Here is a 22376-nt window from a genome sequence, read left to right on the forward strand (position 1 = left end):
AAGGAGACTTTGAAATATATACTAAATGATAACCGGCCTCTGTCACGCTCCCAGCAGCTTCGCTAAATGCTCCATGTGGTCGCGCAAAATCAATTTCCTGAGTATTTAACTAGGGAAAAAACGCCTTATATTACCGTTCATCAAAGCAGTAAGACAAGGAGTCATTCGACAGAAATCTATTTTTGACAGATGCGATCTTGGATGCTATATGGATGGAAAGGAATGGACTACAGTCGCTTGATAAGATTTATCAAAAGCGTTTGAAAGCGTTAATCATCTGAACTTCTTAACAAACTTCGCTCAATGGGTGCTTCTACCGCACAATAGCTTGGTTTAAGAGTTATTTGTCTAAAAGGAAACAGTCGGTCAAATTGGTCAAAATTTGTCAGATATATACTTGCTCGGTTGAATATGGTGTGTCTCAGGCCTCCATGCTTAGTCCATTATTGTTATTTAACATCTGTATAAATCATTTACCGACTGTTCATGACAAGTGCACGTGCCCTTTGGAATCTTCTGCGGACTATTCAAAAGTCTACTTGTCGTTCTTTATTATAAATAAGTCTACCACAGGCTCAACTTAGGAATGATTTGCAGAAAATTGCAGTGTGGTGCATGCAACGTGGTGCATGTTTTTCCAATAGTCTGCTTATTAATCCAGAAAAAAAAAGCTTTGGATTACCACAAATGTTGAAGGGAATACAAGATTTCAGTGTGTCCTTTCTTGATAAACAACTACAACCACTGTCCGCTGCAAACGATTTGGGATGGAATTGGATGGGTGTTTAGTATCGAAATGTATGAAATCTCTGTGTCAAATTAACCGAATTAAACATATCCTAGATGACCATACCCTTGTGACAATAATAAACTAACGCTTTAGTATCCAGCAGATTACGTACATTACTCTTCTTCTGTTTAGGCGAATACACGAAACAAGAATGTCGCCAAACTGCAACGTGTACACAACTTTCCTGCAAGAATAGTGACTGCGAAAGGCAAATATGACCATTTAACACCAGTGTTACGTCAAGTAAATTGGCTTCCCGTCAGTTACGTTTCAAAGATGCAGTGATGACTTTCACGATGCTTAAAAGGACTGGCTCCTTCATACCTATTAAGCAGATTTTCATATCGATCAGAGGCACATAATCGTGGCACAATTAAGGGGAAAATATTTTAATATCTAATGTTATTTCCTCATGACTTGTTCTAAATTAATAAAACTATTCTTTATGCAAACTAAGTTTAGAAATTCTCGGGATTTTGGCAAGTTTTACTGTGCAATTTTGTTAGATTTATATATTTTATTAGGTTTTTGGACTATATGATCTCGGAAAGTAAACAGTTAACAGTTATATTATTACGGGTCTAGATCCTGGAAACAGGTTGCGGTTGTAAGTGACAGCGTCCGCTATGATCTCGCACCTTTGTTTCTGACTATTGGAAGTAAACCTAGAGCTCCTTACATCCTGTTTACCCATGCTTTTTAAAGACCCGAGTTATTTCCTTTGAAAGAATAAGCTATTCAAAAAAACTTCGCATCGACGATATCCTTCAAACGCAATCAGTTTAAAAATACCAAAATCGTTCCTTAGCACTATAATTATGTAATAAAGTACATGCTGCTTTCAAACGAGGATTTTTATCATTTTTAACTAAAATCTTCGAGCAGAACCAGTGCAGTCGTTCAAAAACGTCAGTAAAAGCCGAAACCTATACATAGGGTTACGCAGGCCTGGTTTTCGGCGCCTAGCAGTAAACAGAGCAGCCTCTCTATACCCTACTACAAAGCTTTTTGGTTTAAAAACAAAACAGCTGAAAAATAAAGTTTACTCAACTACGTTAAAATTACTCCACCCATTGGACTTTCCTTACCCGTTTCTTCATCTGAAGTTTGACCACGACCCTTAATTAATCGAGGCAGTATCAAGGCTGATGATTTGTATGATTTCTAAAGGGCGTCAGAATCAAAGATCAGGAAAAGTAATACAACGTTAATCACGTTTAAATAGTTTAAAATGCATTAAATAAAACGCTATATGAACAAATGTACCTAAACATACAAGGCCTTTGATTATATTTTTAAATAAAACGTTGAATAACTTTGGATTCAACGTCTTAAACCTAATGTTGACAAAACACCCTGGATCCAGTTTACGGGTAGCGTTTCGAGACTTCTCTAGAAAAGCATCAACTAGAATTTTATTCACTTTCAAAAAGTGAGAGCCTTTCGAAAAGGGGAAAATCTCTAAATGAATCCGTTTAAAAACTGAAAAATTAATCGAATGGGAACATATTGTTATTATCATTACTGATTTCTTTAAACATCAAAATACGAGAATAGCAGGACTAAGTTGGCAGGCTGGCCTAACCACTGAAAAACGTTCAACCAATATGTACCATAAACCGGAACCAGGATATATTAAACTTTAAAACTTAGAATATAATTAAGTAACAAAAGTCCTAGCCCCTAACCAAAAACCCGGTTTTCGGTGGCTGACAAAACAACTGCTTAGAAGCAACGCGGGCAATACGGTCTCTTGCTAGTATAAGGTGGTATTGTATACCAAGAAAGCAAATTCGGATAGCATATATAGTATAAACAGAGTGCTTAAATTACCTAATTGATAATATCTTTGTTCCAGTGAGAACTAAATTTAAGTCTACATTTAGTAAATCAATTTTTTTATCGTGCGTTTGGAGAAATATTGCGTGAATATAATTTTGCAGATCAGGGACCAGGGGTCGGTTGTATAAAAATGTAGTAAACTCTTAATCATAGTTAGTAACAGAATTGACCAATCAGAGTCATGTATTTCTGAGTTAACTACGATTTAACTATGCAAAATGTAGTTAAGAGCTTTATACAACCGGCTCCAGATGTATAAAACTCTTTAAGTACATTTTGCATAGTTAAATGAGCAATACACGACTCTGATTGGCCAATTCTGTCGTTAACTACAGTACATGCAGTTATACAACCGGCCCCAGAGGATTGCAAAATTAAATTTTTCACGCGGTATTTCCACAAACGTACGATAAAATACTGTTTTCAACATGCAAGCTTTCAAGGAACCTATAAATTAATATTGTTCAGTATCCATTAGGGCTTACACGAATTAATAACGCGATAATACAAATAGCGGTTATAATCTAGGGCATATGGTTATATAGCGTGATGCATGGATGCATTCATGTATTAAACCACTTAACGCCGTTAATTATGTGTTACTTTAACCCTGATCTGCCCCCATTTCTGGGTATTAAATCGTCACAGTTCTGTCAGCACGGTATTACGAACTTTAAAGCACTACGAAGAACCATGATCAAGGGCATTGATTTGAATGTGCTATAGTCAGACTTAAACTAGTTAGCCTCCAAATTCCATCTGAATCACAGAAGAATTCGCCTTTCCAATGGCATAACAAACAAGACGGTTTCGTCATCAACTTTATCATAACCGGGTATTAAATTTCGCGCTATGCGTTGAACGGGTATAAAGGACGCCGGACCAAAACTCTCGAACAAGTTTGAGCACCAAATCTCGGGCGTAACTCCATCATTACCATAATGAAATCGTTCAGGGTGCCGTTGAAACCAGCGAACGTGCGCAAAACAAAACGAATGTACCTTATCCCGATACGAAATCGACTGGCGTACGAAACAATCGATAATGCCCGGTCTTTCCTCTACACCTTCCATATCCACACCTCCATGGAATCGTCCTGCCCACCTTGCTAAAATGTAAGCAAAACGACTTAGACGGGAAAACTCTGACCCGTATCGTTCCCCTGAAAATTCGATCGACGCGTATTTGTCGTAGAGGTAAGGAATGTTGTCGACTGGTATGTCAGGAAGAAATATTTTGTAAACAGCACTCAGGTACTCGTGCTCATCACAATCTAACTGTTCAATAACGTGAGGTAAACCAAGGAGTAACCATCCAGAGTAAACCATAACTCATCACGAATGTCAAGCCTACCATCACACAAATGAAGAATATCAATTGCAAGCTTGCTATCAACTACTTCGCTACAAGATTGATGGCCTTCGCGCTGTTGTAGTTTATCAGTCAAATCGCTAAAATGCTGCACACATTCTTTTGGGAATTCAAGTTCTCTCAAGTTCTGATCTCTCAAAAACTTTCTCATAATTTGCAATTCAATTGACTTATTATTGTTCGAATAGTTACCTAGTATGCCATTGTACCGTTCAAAGCTGAACAACCAAAAACTATACACTGGTCCATAGTCAAGAATACAATCGGCCAAATGTGTATGCATATGCATATTCGGTGTAATGCGTTGTGTTCCATATAACTTTTCGACATCACGACAGAACTTTACAAGCAGAGAATGCGCAAGACCCACGTCATGTATTTTAATCATTGGCCGTGACAGAATTTTACAAGCTTTAACAAAATTCAACCAGCATTTGTAATGTTTACCAGGTAGATGACCTAACAATGCAAACGGAGAGAAGACAGTTACCCAGGTTTTCCACTGTTCTGCCGTAAATCCAGAAAACGACTTGGCTATTTTGAACGGAAGTCGACCCATGTTTGAAGGTGTATTACATATGTCTACTTTCTGTTGAATAAGTTCCAAATCTGCACGTGTCAAAAGAGAAAGTTCCAACCACAATTCCATCATGCGTTTCGCAGTTCCCAGAAATAAATTATGCATCAGATCAACAATAGTAAACCTAATGCAGTCGAAGTATGGTAGTCGGAGAAGTTCGGAATATCTAGCGCCATATAGAGACTCCTTCGCATTACGCAATTCCTGCGTCAACTGCGCTAAAATCTCCTCAACATGCCTCCTATGGTCAACAATATTTCTCCCACTACTCGAATTGAATCCGGAATAATCAGTTGCATCACCGAATCCACCAGTAACGAACTCTTTGGTGCACTTATTGCAACCACGTTTAGAGTTGGGAGCAGTGAACCCGCAAACCTTCTTACTGGCTGGCATATCACAGGCTACGCACAACAAAGCAGCTCGAAAGCGTTCTGGTAAATAAGTGAGCCAGAATGTCGTAGGGTCACGCCTTCCTCCCAAAGAACAACAAGCTCATCAACGAGTGGTTTAAGGTATGAGTTAATGTTATTCTTGGGCTCACTAGGTCCGGGAATGATTCCGACGAGAAAAATATTTTGTCGTTTAAAGCGCATCCCAGATCTCACGCTCAAGCAGTTCTTCGCGGAACAATTCATCAGCCGAGTCAGGTTCAGTATAATTGCTATCGCAATGATTTGATGGAAGAGGGAAACATGGAGTGACCTGGTCGATCTCAATAAAGTTGTCTTCATCATCACTACTGCCTTCTAAAATTGGATCTCTTTGCCACGAGTTTGAATTTTGGTCAAAATAAACTTCCCTATGTCGCCTGAAAGTTCTTGCAGGTAAATAGGTCTCGCAATGTGGACACAAGGTCATATAGTTGTTGTATTCAGCCATGATTGTTTTTAGATTTTTATAAGCGATGTTGATATAAAAACAAGAGTTTAAAAGAAACACAAAGGGCTAAACGGGGGTAGTAGATGCTATTCAGGGACACTATAAGTGTCCAGGTGACCTAAACCAACCAATTAGAAGCCTCATATTTATTTCGCGCTAAATCTAGAATTCGAGAGGGAAACTCGAAGGAAAAATTTTCAAGTTGTTTTGACAAGCCAGTTTTTATACACTTAACATTTAATTTTTTAACGAAAGCTACCAGTTTTTTAAAAAAATGGCAATCAATGGTCAGAATGAGGAACTCATGCGACGTATTTTGGCAAGTCAACGGACAATCATTGAACAAAATCAAAAAATATTACATCAACAAGAGCAGAATATAGCTAAAGAGCGCGGGGCACAGCTTGCTACCCGAGAGAAAATCCCCCTTATTTTAAAGGTAAATGCTTACTCATTCGAATTAAAGTAATTTAATCAATCATTTCTATATGGGGAAGAAAAACTGTGTATGTATTACGATCCACTAAGCCTTTTCAACAGAATACAGTTTTTGCAAATGCTTAAATGTATACAACAATGGTGTCCCAAAGCAAACAATGCAATGTAGTACAGTATGATAACTTGAATTTGTAAGAAGAGGAGGGATTGGAAGGAAGGACTACAGTATCAACATATAATAATAATGGTGCATATAACCAAATCATTAATCAATGCAACAATGAAATCAAACATGAGCATGTCATGCAGGATATGGTTTGCTGCTGACCTTGAGTATTGGGTATAGTGATATAAAGCAAATTTCCCTTTTCAGATTTTCATTTTATTCTGTTTATAGTTTGTCTAGTCCATTTCCTATGATTTTCCCTTTAAAAGGGTGAAAATTAATTGCCCAGGGTCAGAGATGACAGTAGAAATTGTCAACAGCATGATAATTTAAATGTGAATATTCTGGTGATTAAACAGGGGTAGAACTCCATACATGCCACTGGAATATTGCATGCTTGTAAATTTCAATGATGATGAAAACTTACAGTAATTTCAGTGATTAATTAATACTTGTCACTTGGATTCCAATCCAAACTCCCTATAAAATAATGAAAGATTTTAGACAATATTAATATTATGTATGGTCAGATATATATAAATAATACAAGACAGTTTTAGTAAAGAAGTGTAGTAGCTAATATTTTATTATATTAACTTTGGTGGGCATTGCGGTGTACTTTGCGGGCTAAAATGATAAATTTGCCAGGCTAAAATCTATTTTAGCCCACCTTGATCTTAGCCAATCAGAAGAACGACTGTAGTGTTTATCCATTGTAGTGTTTCTATACAAAAATCGCCCTTTAAAAAGTTAATATAATAGTGATACAGTTGATGTTCTTGGGCATAAATGTGTTTTTGGCCCTCCTCAGAATACTGTTTAACCCTCGCTACGCTCGGGCTAAAATAAGTTCAGAGTCGGGCCAAAAACCATTTATGCCAGCAAACATCAACTCTATTGTTATATTGCATGCTATTATAATCTTCATGATGATGAATACTTACATCAATTTCATTGATTTATAATCATTTTCATTTGGATTTCAAGTGAAACTTCCTAAAAATAAAACAATTTCAGACAATATTGACATAATTATTATGCACATCAATATTTATATAGATTAAAGAAGAGAGCTTTAGTAACTACCCAATAACCTATATGCAATTACATTTAATTTCTCAGCGTACTGTCCGTTCAGCAGTAAAAGGCTTAGAACAGGGATGGGACTTAACTCAGAGGTGGGTATATATATTCCACATTTTGTGATGTAATAGGTTTTGTACATCATATAGCAAATGGTACATAAAATGAATTTAAAAAAGAATTAATAATTGCCTAGATACATGCAACATTTTAGTATTTAAATTTATAATGTAGTTTAGAGCAACAGCTAATGAAGACACCAACAAACTCCTGGTGACAAATATCAAGGCATTGACTGGCATGGAAAAGATGTCAGATCAGATAATTGAAAGTAAGTTGCAGTAAAGGAAAAGCATAGATTACAACAACAATAGGCTGTGTTTTTCACCAATAAGTGATTATTGTAAGCACCATATATTTTTTTGCAATTCAGACTCATCCTCTGTCAAAGAGGCCAGTGTTAAGAGACATTTACATGGCATCCTCTAACGTATTAAGTTACTCAGGGAACTTTTTAAATCCATAAAAAGATCTGCTAGATGTAGAACAGCAATTGCAATAGTTTGCAGCTAGGCATTAATTAGCACTAAAGTCTACCAAGCCCTTAGATGGTTCAATAGCATACAAACTACAGGGTTGAATCAGGGGTTTTTTTGTTCAAAATATTCAAAATATATATAATGGCAAATTTTACCTGTCATAGAAATGATTTTTTAATGTTCCGAGCCTGGATCATTGTATAGTACCAGAAATAGAATAACAAAATTATGAGGTGTTACTAAGCCAATTAATGGTTAGGTATAGCACTTTTTATCGCCATTCTCTGGTAGGCAGTTAGAAGTGATTGAATTCTGTCTAAGTAATTCTGCATGGTACCCTCTATTGCCTTGTTCAATAACCTGTATACTCATCTGGCATACTGCATTACTATAAATTGTTTATATATGCATGCCTAAATAGGAACCGGTGTGCATATTGAGCATTATAGCTAGTAAAGATGGGGTATATTGCAGTTTATACAAGAAGTTTATTTGAAAAGTAACTTTCACTTTCAGCCCTGGATGACAAAATGCAAACAGGTATTGACAGGGTAAACAACGTGTGTACAGTAGGTCTCAGCATCCATGCATGAAAATATATTTGAGGTGATTCGAATGTTTGTAGAGTTTTCTATCCCGTCAGGAGAGACAGTTCAATTACGTTTGTTTCTGGGTTTTAGCTGTAAAAATTTAATGAAAATATCCCCGGAATGTATATTGCGACTTAGGCAAACACAAAATCATGCGGTTTGAATACATTTTAATACATACTTACTTTGACATTAATATTCATACACAAAAGGAGTACGTTAAGCCCATTAATTCATAGGATAAAATATAGAATACAAGAGTCAATTTTCAAGCCATTAAATATTTTTCAACACGAAAACATGGCAACGAAGATGACGAATCAGTCTGGCGCACGTGTTAAGCTTAACCGGGGGTGTAGTCACAAATTATTTTGATTGATACAACACGTGATAGGACTATCAATCTATCATTATTAATTTTCACATCAAAACTTAGAGATAGCTAACGATTTTAAGGGCTTGTTCCTTGAAAAATAAAAATTGAATCCGATCAAACCTAGCCTCCGTTTCAATTTGTTCTTGCTTCAAGCATAGACCCAAACTGCTACCGCCGGTACACGGGTTGTTCGGAAGTAGGAAATTTTGAAAACTTCCCATAGCTTACGTTTGATTTTGACCCACGGCATAAAACAAGCTGCGGCGGAGTATCGTTAAGTGGAGATGCTGATATTCATACATTCATGTTAGCAGACCGTAAAAATAATCAATTTCGAAAGGAACTAAGGGCCTGTTCATATGAGGTGGGATAGCCCGGTTAGCCAGGAGAGCTCGGCTTGCTGAGATGAGTTTGAAGGTCGTTTCATATGCAATTCATACCGCCTATTATCCCACTTATTATCCTACCTTTGCAGGCAAGCGTGTGTGATCGTGTTTTAATACCGGCTTACCGGGAAAAATCGAGAATTTGCGTTCATATGGAAGCGAAGCCCTCGGGATATATTTTCCCTTCGGGGTAATATTTCATCGAATTCCCCTCGCTCCAGGGGCCGGTTGTTCTAAAGATGGATAACTTATCCAACGGATAAGTCCTATCCAACGGATAAATCTGCTATCCAGTGGATAGTTATCCATTGGATAAAAACGCGTTGCACGAAGCGTGGATAGTGAAGTGGATAGCTATCCAATAGATAAGTTAAAATTTACCGGAAGAAAACTCGATTATACTGAAATTTCGTACCACAACGTCAGCTGTTGCTAAGCATTTACAACATTGAATTCATAATCATTACGAATTCTCGAGTATAGTTACTGAATGGAAAGACTTAAACAATAGTAAATTTACTGCCTGTTATAAATGCGAGGATGTCCAAAAAATCGCCGCTCGGAAAGGAATGTCTAGGCAACGTAAAACGCTGCTGCGAAAAATTGCACTTCGCGAAACCATTTTTAATAGTGAATACATGCAATCATTATGTGCATTAGTTTGTTGAAACACAGTAACAGGAATATTGCATTTTTGTCCTATTTTATATAAATGTTTACAATGTTACCTTGTATCTTTAATTTATCCACTGGATAGTGGATTTAAACCACCTCCGGACCTTGGATAAATTTATCCGGTAGATAGCGATTTTTATCCGCTGGATAAAGTTATGCAAGCTTCGTGCAACGCAAATCACACGCTGGATAAAACTTATCCGTTGGATAGCGAGTTATCCGTTGGATAGCGAATTATCCACCTTTCGAACAACCGGCCCCTGGGGCCGGTTGTATGAAAGCCGGATAGCGCTATCCACCGGATAGTGGTTTTTTCAATTGCTTCAAAATCGCCCGTTATTTGCTACAACTTTGATTAAATCTTAGTATTCCTAAATTGAAGATCCTCTTTAATAATTGTTGCTTTCAAGCTGAAATTTTATCCCCTTTCGAGCATTTTTAGAACGGTTGAAAAAATCACTATTCGGTGGATAGCGCTATCCGGCTTTGATACAACCGGCCCCTGGTCTATAAATGATAAATATATGATTAGGTGATTGATTATATATATGCCGGAATAGTTGAGTTTATATTCCTCTGACTCTGGTGCCATAAACGAAAAACGTACCTCACCAATCTTCTCTTAGATGAGACAATTGCATGAATCCCACTTATCATGAGAACGTTGCCCTTTTTCGGACGAACTTTCAAGATTGAATCATGCAGTCTGATACCATTTTCTAGGAGCAATGAAGGCACATTTCTTGACAATGCGGAGGAGACGCAAGGAGGTCGATTCAGGGCAGAGAAGTAATATTTGCAAAATGAACGACGTCGCCATCGCAAGGCAGATGTAAGAAATCAATGTAAAAACGTACCTCGTTTGCCTTTCCAATTTTCGCAGAGCATATGCCGTTGTTCAAAACCATGAGACGGATTTCACGTTTTGCTCTCACGAGCCAAATACAAAGATTAAATCATCAAACATAAAGATTAAATGGACCTTTTGCATTATAGGCAACTTTTTATACATGCAAGATAACCCATTAAAATCACCACAGCAAAAAGAGCGTACTGAAATTAGTAGAAATGCAACGTTTGGTTGCGAAATGTCATGAGATGCCAAAAATGTGGCTTTGCAAAGTTTGCAAATTTGTATACTTTAGTTTAATGCACGGAAATTACGAACCTGATTTACAAAACGTTTCCAACCTCTCGTTCGACACATATAACTTCATCTGAAATTCTCGCAATTTTTTGGGACATTCAAACATTGTTAATTTTTGGGACATCAATCCCTCTCTTTGCCATTTTTGGGCCTCAAAAAGAATAATACGCATTTCTTATTCAACTTAAATACAACTATAAGAATAACAAGAAATCTATGGGAGACATAATTATCATAAAATAATCTAGTTCAGATCAACATAGCTAATGATTACACAGCTAATGCACTGTTTTCTCGTATATTTATAGAAACTTCGACGCCGGCTGGATGCACTATATAAAACTACCTCTTGGCCTGAGGCTGAAAAGGCAGAATTTAGAAAGGGGATGAAAATATCATGTATGTCTCCCGAGCACAGCGAGGAAGAGGTAATTGAAAGAGATGACGAGTCCGAATCCGACGATGACGCTTTAGGTACGAAGAAAATATTAAAAACCCGCCCATTGTCATGGCGTAGCGAGAGATTCCAAAGCGTGTTGGAAAGCTTGGACCGGAAATATACCAGGCGAATTTCGAGAAGGCTCGCTCCATGTTCAAAGAAACATTAGGGCGAAAGAATGGTTTGTTTGCCACCAAGTGACATCCCTGATTGGATGATTAAAAATTAGATAAATATGGCATCCATTGATGATGGAAGAAAGTTAAATTTAAAAACAGGTTATTAAACTACACTTAATTACCGTTAAAATGTTTCCATTTTTGTGAACAACTAGTCTGTTGCATGATTAAACTATATTATAAGAGTTCAGCGCTACCTATTTTTTGGATGTATGGAAAAACCAAATTTAATTACGTAAATTTTGTACACTTTACGTAAGAAAATGTGCAACTCATTAAGTCACATATGCTGACGACGTATGGTCCAGTATTTCTATGCTGTAGAGCCATACTGAGCAGTATGGAAAACAAATATAGCCATCAATCTTTTAAATTTGCATAGCTATTTTCCGTACTAGTACTGTTGAGGATTTCTCAACCCGGCAAACTTGCACCTTAGTCTACATACAGTTATTAGCTAGAATATACATGGTTTGGATACTATAGATGGAAGTACAATAAAACTCATTATTTATGTTATTGCCCTGCAGGTTTATGCTGAAAATTGTTCTTTATCCGTCACATGCATGTCTATTGTATTTTTGCCCAATTGACAAATAGTAATTATAGCTTGGTTTAGATCCTCTTGAACAACATGTTAATTCAGACCTTACTATTGGTTTATTTGTTCAAAATACGATAGACACGTGGCGAATAAGGAACAATTTTGCATAAATGTTTCCCGACGACATATATATATATATATATATATATATATATATATATATATATATATATATATATATATATATATATATATATATATATATATATATATATATATATATATATATATATAGTTAATGAGTTCTATTGTAACTACTTATATATATATATATTTATATACCGTATATATTAATTATATGTAGTCTCTAAACCATGTATGTTCTATTAACTGTGGTCTACATGATGAAAAATTCCATGTTCATGTTTTATAAAAAAATATGAAGTATATATGACTGGAGAGTATGGAAAATAACAATCAATTTGAAAAATTTTATAAGATTTTAGAAGATACAATATAAGAACGATATGCGAAAAAAATAGGTTGCCGGCTTCGAATTCTGTTGTATAGACATTTTTTAACTAAATGTATATAAATTATATCGGTTTATAAATAGCATGTAGCTATATTATTGTACGCATTAGGATCTATTCAGGATATTTTTGAACATCTATAGGTTTATATTGAATCTATGACTCTACGTGTTTATATTATTGTCTTATATATATGTACGATTTCAATATATTTTTTAAAAATAATAAAAAAATCATTTTTTATTTACCTTCGTTTACACTTTAAAAAATTCAATTGCGCGACACAAAAATAGAAAGCACACGCAAACAAATCAAACCGACCAGCATAATTTGAACAAGTTTCATTTTGCATTTTCCACGAAAATGGCAACACGCGTGATACAAATCGCAAATTTTATGTTCACAACAAAATCACACTGCAATCGCAATATGTGCAATGTTATAAATTTACCATAAATTTGCACTAAATTTGCACCCGGTGTCATCGCGGCAATCACTGTATCGCACTAGGTGCAAACACGAGGCAAATTTAAAAATTTGCAATGGTGCAAATGTGGTCATATACGATCGAATTTGAAATTGGCAATAAATTTGCCCATACATTTGCATACAGGCAAATCTATCTTTTCGTCCCGTGTTAATTGCTAGTGACTTGCTACTGACAGTACTGTGTATAGGCGACATTCTGCGACAAGCTTGACCGCGGCTAAAGCTAGGCTACTGGTGTTGCTGCACGGAACATATTGTGTGCACTAGGTAAATATCCAAGCCTATATTTTAAATATTTTATTACCGCCCAATGCATTGCTGAAATTGAAATGTGGATTTCATGTGTATAAATGGTGTGGATATTTAATGTAGTATTTATACCACATAAGTTTTGACAGCATGCAAGCACACGTTACTACGCTGGTTCGCATACAAACGAACTTTGCGTATGCGATATTCTGTATTAATGTTTGGTTATCATCTGTAAACAACTTGATCCTTGCGCTAATTAATTTAATCGTTTGCGCGTCAAAGAGTATAAACAAAAGTGTACAATGGAATCTCTTGTGTTTAGTTTAACATAAAGTATGTATCCAGTAGCTGAAACTCAACCAAACTGAGACGGCAATTTTTGTTTACTGTCGGTTTACAGCCGTGTTAATAAAACGGATGCATGCTGTATCGCCTGTATGTCTTTGTTTATATGTCTTTAACCACTCATACATAGAGTTTGTTCGTGGAAAAATTTACAAAACCTGTAACGATGTTGCAAATGAACACGCGCTGAATATTTTGATGGGTATAGTTGCAGATGATGCATTAATTTGACATAACGATGATAATATATACTAATAACTGAAGGCTTCCTAACGATTATAACCCGAATTTTGATGCAAAACGCCAATGTATATATGTATATAAAGTATAAAATAATGGGATTTAGGTAGTATAGCTAATAATTTTAGTTAAACATTCAAATGAAGGTATAGCTATTTATGTACACACATACTTGGAACAACACATGTTACTTGTTTGAAAATATTTCCTATTCTTTTAATTAGATAAATTAGTCAATAATATCTTGCGTCAATTATACGCGCAACAGGCGTTCAGACAAATTCGTTAAAACCGTTAATAAACATAAATCGTTCAAACGGCTTCAGATTGAACGTTTATTTATCCGTTCGTATTCTCGACTTTAAACGTTCACATTTTTAGCTGAATTCGTCAAAACGTTTTCTGGGTTCGTTGAAACGTTATTACAGATCGTTCACTACCCGTTCGTTATCCGTCCGTTTTGCCGTTTCAACAAAATATCGTTAACGTACGTTTTCCCGTGGAAGGTCACATATCCTATGGGCGTTGTATTCGTATACATATAATAAAAAAATGTTTACGTATACGACGTATAGATTTGCAGTGTTGCAGAGGAATGTTCTAAGGGAACATTTATTCCCCAATGTTCAATCGAATATTTGTCCATATTCGGGTGTTAAGATGCCCATGCAGTCAGCAATCGGGCCATCGTGCCTAATAGGGTCATATAAGGCCATATAAGTCCCAAACGGGCCTACACTGTAAATTCAAAAGAGTCGTTTTGACCAGGGCGAGTCATTTCAACACCTTTATTCAAAAGGTCATTTTTACTCCTCTAATGTGTCGTTTCGACTCTAATAGTCGTTTTAACTCCGACATTGGGTCAAAATGACAATTCGGAGGATTCGTTTAGTTCTTTTGAAGGGTCACAAGACTCTCGCAAGAGTCAATAGACTCTTAAATAGAGTTCACATGGAGTCATGTGACTCGTTCTTGGAGCCATATGACTCTTTGTTGGAGTGGTGGAACTCTTTCTTAGAGTCATTCTGGCTTTTATAACAGCCACTTATATACAAAACAAATAATTTGTTTAATATATTAAATTGAAGTCATTAGGCATGTTACATGTATTACAAATCCTTTGTATTTGAAGCAAATAACCAGTCAACACATTAAAAAATACTCATTTATGACACAAATATCATATACAAATATTTACATATAAAAAAATATATTTACATATAAAATATATATTACACTGTATATAAGTTTTATGTTTCTTGAAAATGTCAGCTGGAACAGGATATGCACACATAAAAATATATTGTACATAAATCCATTTTAATAATTCTTACTCATGCTGATATAAATCAACGTCATATTTAATATTCACAAAGGATCCATTGGAATTTACAGGATTTGTGTAATGCATTGGCATAAAAGATACAAGTTCTTCTTGTGTGCAAATACCTAAACTTATATCAATAGGCTTCTCCACCTTATATGCATGGTAATGTTCATTGAACTCTATAGTATGTAGTCTTTCAAGAATAAAAAAACAGCTGTTTAATTCACCATCAACAACAACAATTTTCTTTATAACTGAAAATGTTGGTAGCAGATGCAGAAATCCATGCTGAACAACAGCTCCTACTTTGTACTTTGTTCCCAATATTATAATCCACAATGTTCTAAGAATAATTGATGCATAAATTATTTTAGGGCGAATCCATGAGTAGTGGGTGAAAGATTACATTATGATAAATGATAAAACTCTTAAAATAGCAAAGTGTTCATTCGTTCGTTGAAAAATATTCATTCCTAAAATAAGGCATACAGTATAAATCTTTGTTTGATGTTAACCCACTAACTGGCAATGTGCCCTACTTATCTTTTTTTACAAACTTAAACTGGAGCTTAATGGGCTAACATGACAATGGTGATTGGACATTTGCACCATGCGTAGAACACCACACATTATTTTGATTAAAAATGTTATCTTTAGCTGAAATAAAACTTATACATAGAAATAAATAAATAGTTGAAGTAAGAATTGGGCTGTTTTTTTGTACCTAGGTCATACATACTACTAGCAATATGTACAACAGGTTGCTCTAAAATAAAAATTAATGCATGCTTTTGACCAAAAGGAAAGTAACTTACTCATTAACAAGTGAGTGGGCATTTATGTTGACATCTTTCCCTTGAAGTAGTTGGAAATAGCTTCTGGTGCTTGCTTCATGTTGTTTACCTGTGGGATGATATTTTATGAATATATATACGCAGTAAAGGTACAGTAACGTACGTATTAAATCTAATATGTTTTCAAGTCATCTGAACTAGTCGTTATGTTTTGGAGGACAAGAGGATAAATTGTGTTTGTGAGTGAGAGGGAGGAGCTGTGCATTGATTAGTATAGGGGATGTGACAAATCTGCAAATTTTCTTTACTAGTACATAACCCAACCTAGTTTTATTACAATAGTGACTAGTGAAACAATAAGACCCAGCCCCCTCTATTCAACCTCCTCCAACCCAAGTTAGTACAAAAAAGTGTGTTCCCAGTAACAAGCTTAAAAAAACGCAGGTCAGTACAGGTCAGAAAAGAATTTCATTTCGTGAAATCGTTTTTTCCATTTTCTACAGTCAAAATACAAAAGCATCTTCCACACTGAAATACTATGCAGTATAGTAGTAGTAGATACCACTTCAGTATAGTAGACACCATGGTCCGAACCACGATAAACACTACATCTAAGAGGAACTTGGTATTTTTTCTTCAAATTAAATCTATTTTGAAATTAAGTCAGTAAAAATAGGAAAAAGAGTTTTCAGGTTGAAGAAAAAATTGGAATTTGCCAAAACTAATAATCCCATTACAGTGTTGAAGTTATAGTGGATATATTGTGTAAAGTAATTGGGTAATTAAGTGTAGAAAATAAAACTTTTTTCATCGTTTTTAAGGATATTGTCATACATGTAATTGGATCACTGATGCATGTAATAAAACACTGGCTAGAGCTTCTTTGTCTATAAAAAGTGAAGCTGGATGTTACTCAATTTGGTCCCCGAAAGCTGGAAGTAAACTTTGAAGTACGAATATGGTAAACAATCTTTCTTATCTGTTATTTATTTTAAAATCCCCCAAAATGTTTACCATATTCATTTTTGAAGTTTTACTTCCTCCTTTTGGGGTTAAAACCGAATAGCATCCAGCTTCACTTTTCATGGATATGGAAGCTCTATCCAGTGTATTATTAAATCAGTGGACTAGATATATTAAAATAAAATCATACTTATGCTTAACAATTTTAACATATAATTTTAACACACCTGCTCCACACTCAATAGGTTTGTGTATGCCGCAGAGATATAACACTGCTGACTCTGGTGTCGTTCAGCTAATGTCCATGGTAGATTGGTGTAATTACCAATGGCAGTAGCTAGTTGTTTGAAATAACGATGCTTGGCCTCAAATCTCATGCACCAGTGTGTTATCATTGGTCCTAACCTAAAGTATATATATACAAATTATTAATTAGTTGAAGTATATAATATATACTGCAAATTTTAAAACCATACATGACATTTTTACATAACAATAGCTAAGGTTACTGTTCATCTAGTTCAGGGAATTTGAGAGAGAAACATTTGAGATAATAAACAGTGAACAACGACAACGTTTTTGAGTTTCATTATTTAATATTTTTCAATTTGTTTGAGAGTTTTCAATCTGTAAGTGAATATTGTGCGGGGGGGAAAGGTAATATATCTGTGGGAAACATCATTGCCCCCACTGCGGAAGCTGAGCTATCTCAGTACAGACATTACTGTTAAATGAACAATGTTGTTTTCGGAGCTGTCAATTAGCCTTGTGACAACTTCTACAGTGTGTTCAGCAGTTAATACTACTTGGGTATATAGTAAAAACGAACCCGATTCTCACTTCAATTATTTATTTGTTTCTATGAGGTTTATTGGAGCTGTGATATAATTTTCTATTCAAAAAAAAGCGCAATGACTCACTAGCACTAAATGAAACACAACACTGTACATCAGCCAGGAACTCAACAAATATATACAAGTTTAGTTTTACCTGATCATAGCACTTGGGTAGTGGACAATATAGTGCATTTGGGTATGATAGAGCAGTTCGGGTACAACACTGTAAATTCTTTGTGGTGTTCTTCTATTAGTTGGGCTAGATAAGCAGCTTGATTTGCACTTGTTACAGGAGAGAACACATATCAGTTATATCCAACATCTTTAGATATAGCTGCCATTTCTCATCATCTCTGGAACTTTAGCTCCAACAATCATCGGTAAAAATCTACCCAGGCACCACATCTGAGATGCTACAGGAAAAAAGTTATTTTATATGTTATTCTTATGAAATACTACTGTATAGTTTGCAAATTAAAAGTTCATTTCACAACAAACTAATCAATGTTGTATGTTTCAGTTACATGAATCTGACAATTTGCCATATTCTAGAAAATACGCCATATGGTGTTCTTGAGATTGATGTATCACTATATATAGGGATGCAGCTGAGGTTGTTGTCAGGCTGTGTCAGGGAAACATAACCATACATAGTACCAAATGTGCTTTATTGCGTTCGACGAAGGAGACCAAATATCAATAAAAAATCAAATCATATCATCTTCAAATCCAGGCATGTGATCTTTATTAATTTAATTATGGTACATACCTTTTTGATGAAGATTGTTGCTATCTGAATTCAGGGTTGCATCTGAAATCACCGATGGTTTATTCTTCTCATTTTGGTATCCGAAATCGAAACTCTCCAGACTGGAATTCAGGTATTGAAGATTGAAATATTTCCGCTCCTGAATTAGGTACTTCAAAAGCTCTTTAGCCTCATACTGAAGGCAACCTTCCAATATGTCATGCATTGAGTCACCTGGTAATCCACCAATGACATGGAAGTACCTGGACTGGCACAAAGCTGAGCGGAAATTTATGCCATAAGTTGAAGCCAAAGTAGGATCTTCATCAATCTCGTCACACTGATCATCATGCTCATCTGCAGTACGTAGAACAAACTGGTCTTCTCGAAACTGAAAAAAGGACATTTATTGCATATGTTAGTAAAGATTTAGAATAAAGTAAAGTACACTGGTAACCCAGCAATAGTCCAAATGGAAAAGCACACATAGGACGGTGAGGGCAACGTTTCTGAATTTCAAAGGATATATCATTCATGAATTTACAAATGTACCAGAAAAGTGCAAAAAGTGAGTATCTGAGGTACATGCAGTGTCAGTAACTACAGCATATGTCAGTAACGTCTTTTGCTCTAATCTCTACAATGTTGAGTACTCTTAAGTAACCATATGGGATACAATGTAACGTGAATGTCAGGCCTTTTTTTTTTTTCGCTTAACGCTTTTCACCTTTTAGCGTTAAGGCGAAAAAATAAAGGCCTGACATTCAGGTTATATACAACGTAGATAATTAATTATACATATACACTACCTTTGTTTTAATATCTTCAGTTTTACCTAAACAGTCTCTACATTTAAGATGGGAGCCAGGTCCAACTTTGAAGCCTCCCAGTTCTTGTGATCCTAAATTTCACCAGAGACAAATGCTATTGTCCCAGCAAATGATTCTTTCACACCCTTTATAGTGAACTGGTAACCACCATCTTGCTCGAGCTCCAAGACCTGCTCCATAATGGGTGCCAAAATAGCATTCATACCATATTTAATTATCAGTGGCCTTTTCACAATAGCTAACAACTGAATGGACTTTAGTTGGGAACGATGTACAGGACTAATGTTACCCAATGTATAGTAAAACAGTCCTAGAAAATAAAGAGTAAAGTTTATTATAAAACAATGGGTGATTGATCCAATATAAACATCAGTCACACATACTTTATGGTGAAAATGGGAACAATATTAGCATGATGCAGCCTTTGAAACTCCTATTTTTCTGATGACAACAACGGCATGCATGCATATCTTACAGTAGTTCATAATTATTTCTTATGCTTGCGTATGTTTATTGCATACATATAAGGCAAATATGTATACTGCAAAAGGCAGTCAAGTAGTGACGCATTGAAGCAACAATTTGAATATAAATTGGATTGGCCAATCACAATTAATGATCACAGAGCAGCTTGTAAACGCATTGGCGACAGCTTGACAACACCCTAGCACAACATTGACAACATAGCTCAATTGCATCACATATTTGAACTGTTCCTCTCAACAAATGCCGGAACACAACATATTACACATCAAGCCACAATGCATCCCAGATAATTTTACTTAATTGTCAATGTACGTACTTGTACATACCTAATTTGTGCTTCTTGGTCTTGCTCCCAAGAGGGTTGACACATTCCACTTCGTCATAATAGAGAATGATTTGCAGCGCACTCTTGTCTTTTGAAAACAGTGGATGCCTTTGGAATAACTCACCATCGCAGAAGTCACAAATTCGACCAGGTTGTCTGCTTTTATGTGAATGCTTTATCTAAAAGCAAATTAATGACAAATGTTTGTGATTAAAACTGATATTTTTTCATTAGAATTTTCACACTTTTTTGAAAGATACAGAAAGAATAAAAATGCTATGCTGCTATGACAACAGTCTACCAATACTTCATGTCCCGAAAATGAAGTTGCGTTCTTGGTTAAAAAGCAAGGGGTTGCTGCAGGTATGTATTTCTAGTTTATGTTAAATAAAAGAGTTTATGGATAATAAAGATCTACGGATAATTGTGGACAATTATGTGACATTACCGTCCAAAATATACTATAATATTTACCTCATAAAGAATAGAGGGTTCATTCAGCATTGCCTCAAGGCTTTTTAGCAAAGGAATGATCACCATTTCATCAAACTTTGCACTTCTTTTTCTATGGACACCAGATCTAACTTGAACATGATTATGTCCCAGAATATATCTTTCAGGGTCCTATAGGTTCCAATATGAAAACACTGATATAATGGTATTGTGCTAGCTGTATAAACTTGGTACACAAACTATATTGTCTTGCATTTATATGTTATACTATATAGTAAAATTCTCTGGAATAAACACTAAGAGTACAGTAGTAACATACAGTATATATTGTACTACTCTAACTGTTTAAAATCCAGAGAATTTTACTCCATACATATATGCGAGACAATATAGTTACCTGGCAATTATAGAGAGAGCAAAATATTGAAGAATGCAATGGGCATTAGTGGGTTAAGGTATTTTTGGGGCAGAAATATAGCTGTATATATAAACTAGGTGTATGGGTCTGTATATCCAGATATAAGTATGAGCAGCTCTGCCCATATTCAAAGAGTGGAATTCTGCCTAGGATTAGGGTTTAAACACCTGTGGAGAAGGGGGGGGGGCATGAATTCCAAAAATTTAAAAATAGGATCATTGAGCATTTCATGATTTAATGTACTAGGAATATGTGGGGTATTTGATAATCAATTGCATCCTTGCCCTGGGGATTTTGATTAGCATTTTGGGACTGAGTATGGGCAACATGAACCAAATTACTGTTATTATTAAAATTTATTGCAAATTGGCAAGGCATTTGACCAATATTTTTTGCCCGATAGCAGGGGAATTAATAAAATATTTGCCCAAAAAATCAAATACCCCAAATATGTACGCCTGATCTCCCCCGGCCCCCGGGCTTAACATTGATGGGTGCATTAAAAATGGGTATTCATAAAAGGAGTGTGTGATACAAGAGCTAGCTACAAATTTATATCAATGGACTTACCACAAGCCCAAAATTATCTCGAAAATAACACTTCTGTTCTGTCTTGGTTTGAAGGCCATTGAAAGGGTTGCTCTCATTACTATCTTGTCTGAACATATTTTCCAGTCCAGGAATGTCACCGAGTAGCATTCCAACGTTGTCTAAGCATTTTGTAACCCTTTTTCAACTGTTCAATAGAGTTCTTAACAATGGACGTTGTGCAAGAGACAAGTGCATCAGTCGCCGTTTGTGTTAACCGATACATTTCCTTAGTCTTCAGTAGAAACAATGCGTTCTGCCTTTTCAAGTCGACATGATGATAGCCAATGGTCTCCTCATGATCATCAATCATCATACGGCATTGATCGTCTTGAATGTCTTCTTCACCATTCACCACATCATCTACATCTCCTTCTTTGTTAATAGGGATCTGGTCGATGTCTTTGTGAAAACGGCGCAGATGACTTTTGTAGCCTTCAAATTTTTTATATGATGCAGTACAACCTCCAACCTTGCATGTGACGAAAAAATCAGGATCGTGACGATGATACCGCCCATAATGGTTAATAATCAATGCCATATTAAGCGCAACAAATGGCACGCGATTGCCTGAACACATTTCACAGCTATAGAGCATAGCCATTTTTCAATACAATTATGAATTACATTTCCTTTTTTAAATTTTACGTCCAGCCATCGCTCTCTGCAGTCAGTGATATTAAACTGGAAATCTGGAATTATAATATTAGACAGTTTTGGGC

At 35.7% G+C, this 22376-nt stretch overlaps 2 protein-coding genes and 2 long non-coding RNA genes across 4 annotated transcripts; all 4 read right to left on the bottom strand.

The window, feature by feature from the left end:
* Nucleotides 1-1871: 1871 nt before the first annotated feature.
* On the bottom strand, nucleotides 1872-7043 carry LOC114543226. The gene is made up of 3 exons (XR_003689931.1): nucleotides 7014-7043; nucleotides 6497-6549; nucleotides 1872-1954 (listed from the first exon to the last, which is right to left on the bottom strand). It is a non-coding gene; the product is annotated as an uncharacterized LOC114543226 (long non-coding RNA).
* An 8121-nt stretch (nucleotides 7044-15164) lies between these two features.
* Nucleotides 15165-17486, bottom strand: LOC114543227. The gene is made up of 4 exons (XM_028562307.1): nucleotides 17480-17486; nucleotides 17198-17251; nucleotides 16029-16116; nucleotides 15165-15556 (listed from the first exon to the last, which is right to left on the bottom strand). The coding sequence occupies exons 1-4, from the start codon at nucleotides 17484-17486 to the stop codon at nucleotides 15217-15219; spliced, it is 489 nt and encodes a 162-aa protein (XP_028418108.1). The 3' UTR covers nucleotides 15165-15216.
* A 685-nt stretch (nucleotides 17487-18171) lies between these two features.
* LOC114543228 lies at nucleotides 18172-19448 on the bottom strand. The gene is made up of 3 exons (XR_003689932.1): nucleotides 19364-19448; nucleotides 18576-18945; nucleotides 18172-18219 (listed from the first exon to the last, which is right to left on the bottom strand). It is a non-coding gene; the product is annotated as an uncharacterized LOC114543228 (long non-coding RNA).
* A 7-nt stretch (nucleotides 19449-19455) lies between these two features.
* Nucleotides 19456-22195, bottom strand: LOC114543223. Its single transcript, XM_028562305.1, has 5 exons — nucleotides 21973-22195; nucleotides 21637-21776; nucleotides 20670-20819; nucleotides 20197-20374; nucleotides 19456-19694 (listed from the first exon to the last, which is right to left on the bottom strand). The coding sequence occupies exons 1-5, from the start codon at nucleotides 22193-22195 to the stop codon at nucleotides 19456-19458; spliced, it is 930 nt and encodes a 309-aa protein (XP_028418106.1).
* Nucleotides 22196-22376: the final 181 nt, after the last annotated feature.

This window comes from Dendronephthya gigantea, unplaced genomic scaffold (assembly GCF_004324835.1).
Source record: "Dendronephthya gigantea isolate DGI-Jeju-01 unplaced genomic scaffold, DenGig_1.0 000420F, whole genome shotgun sequence".
NCBI classification, from domain to species: domain Eukaryota; kingdom Metazoa; phylum Cnidaria; class Anthozoa; order Malacalcyonacea; family Nephtheidae; genus Dendronephthya; species Dendronephthya gigantea.

Coding starts and splice junctions, on each gene's coding strand:
- LOC114543227 (XM_028562307.1), bottom strand. Junction 16,117..17,197: donor ACCTATTGAGTGTGGAGCAG/GTGTGTTAAAAT, acceptor ATCATCCCACAG/GTAAACAACATGAAGCAAGC. Junction 15,557..16,028: donor GCCCACTCACTTGTTAATGA/GTAAGTTACTTT, acceptor AATTATTCTTAG/AACATTGTGGATTATAATAT.
- LOC114543223 (XM_028562305.1), bottom strand. CDS start 22,195: ATGGCATTGATTATTAACCATTATGGGCGGTATCATCGTCACGATCCT. Junction 21,777..21,972: donor CATTCAAGACGATCAATGCC/GTATGATGATTG, acceptor CAAAATGCTTAG/ACAACGTTGGAATGCTACTC. Junction 19,695..20,196: donor GACCAAGAAGCACAAATTAG/GTATGTACAAGT, acceptor TTTATTTTCTAG/GACTGTTTTACTATACATTG.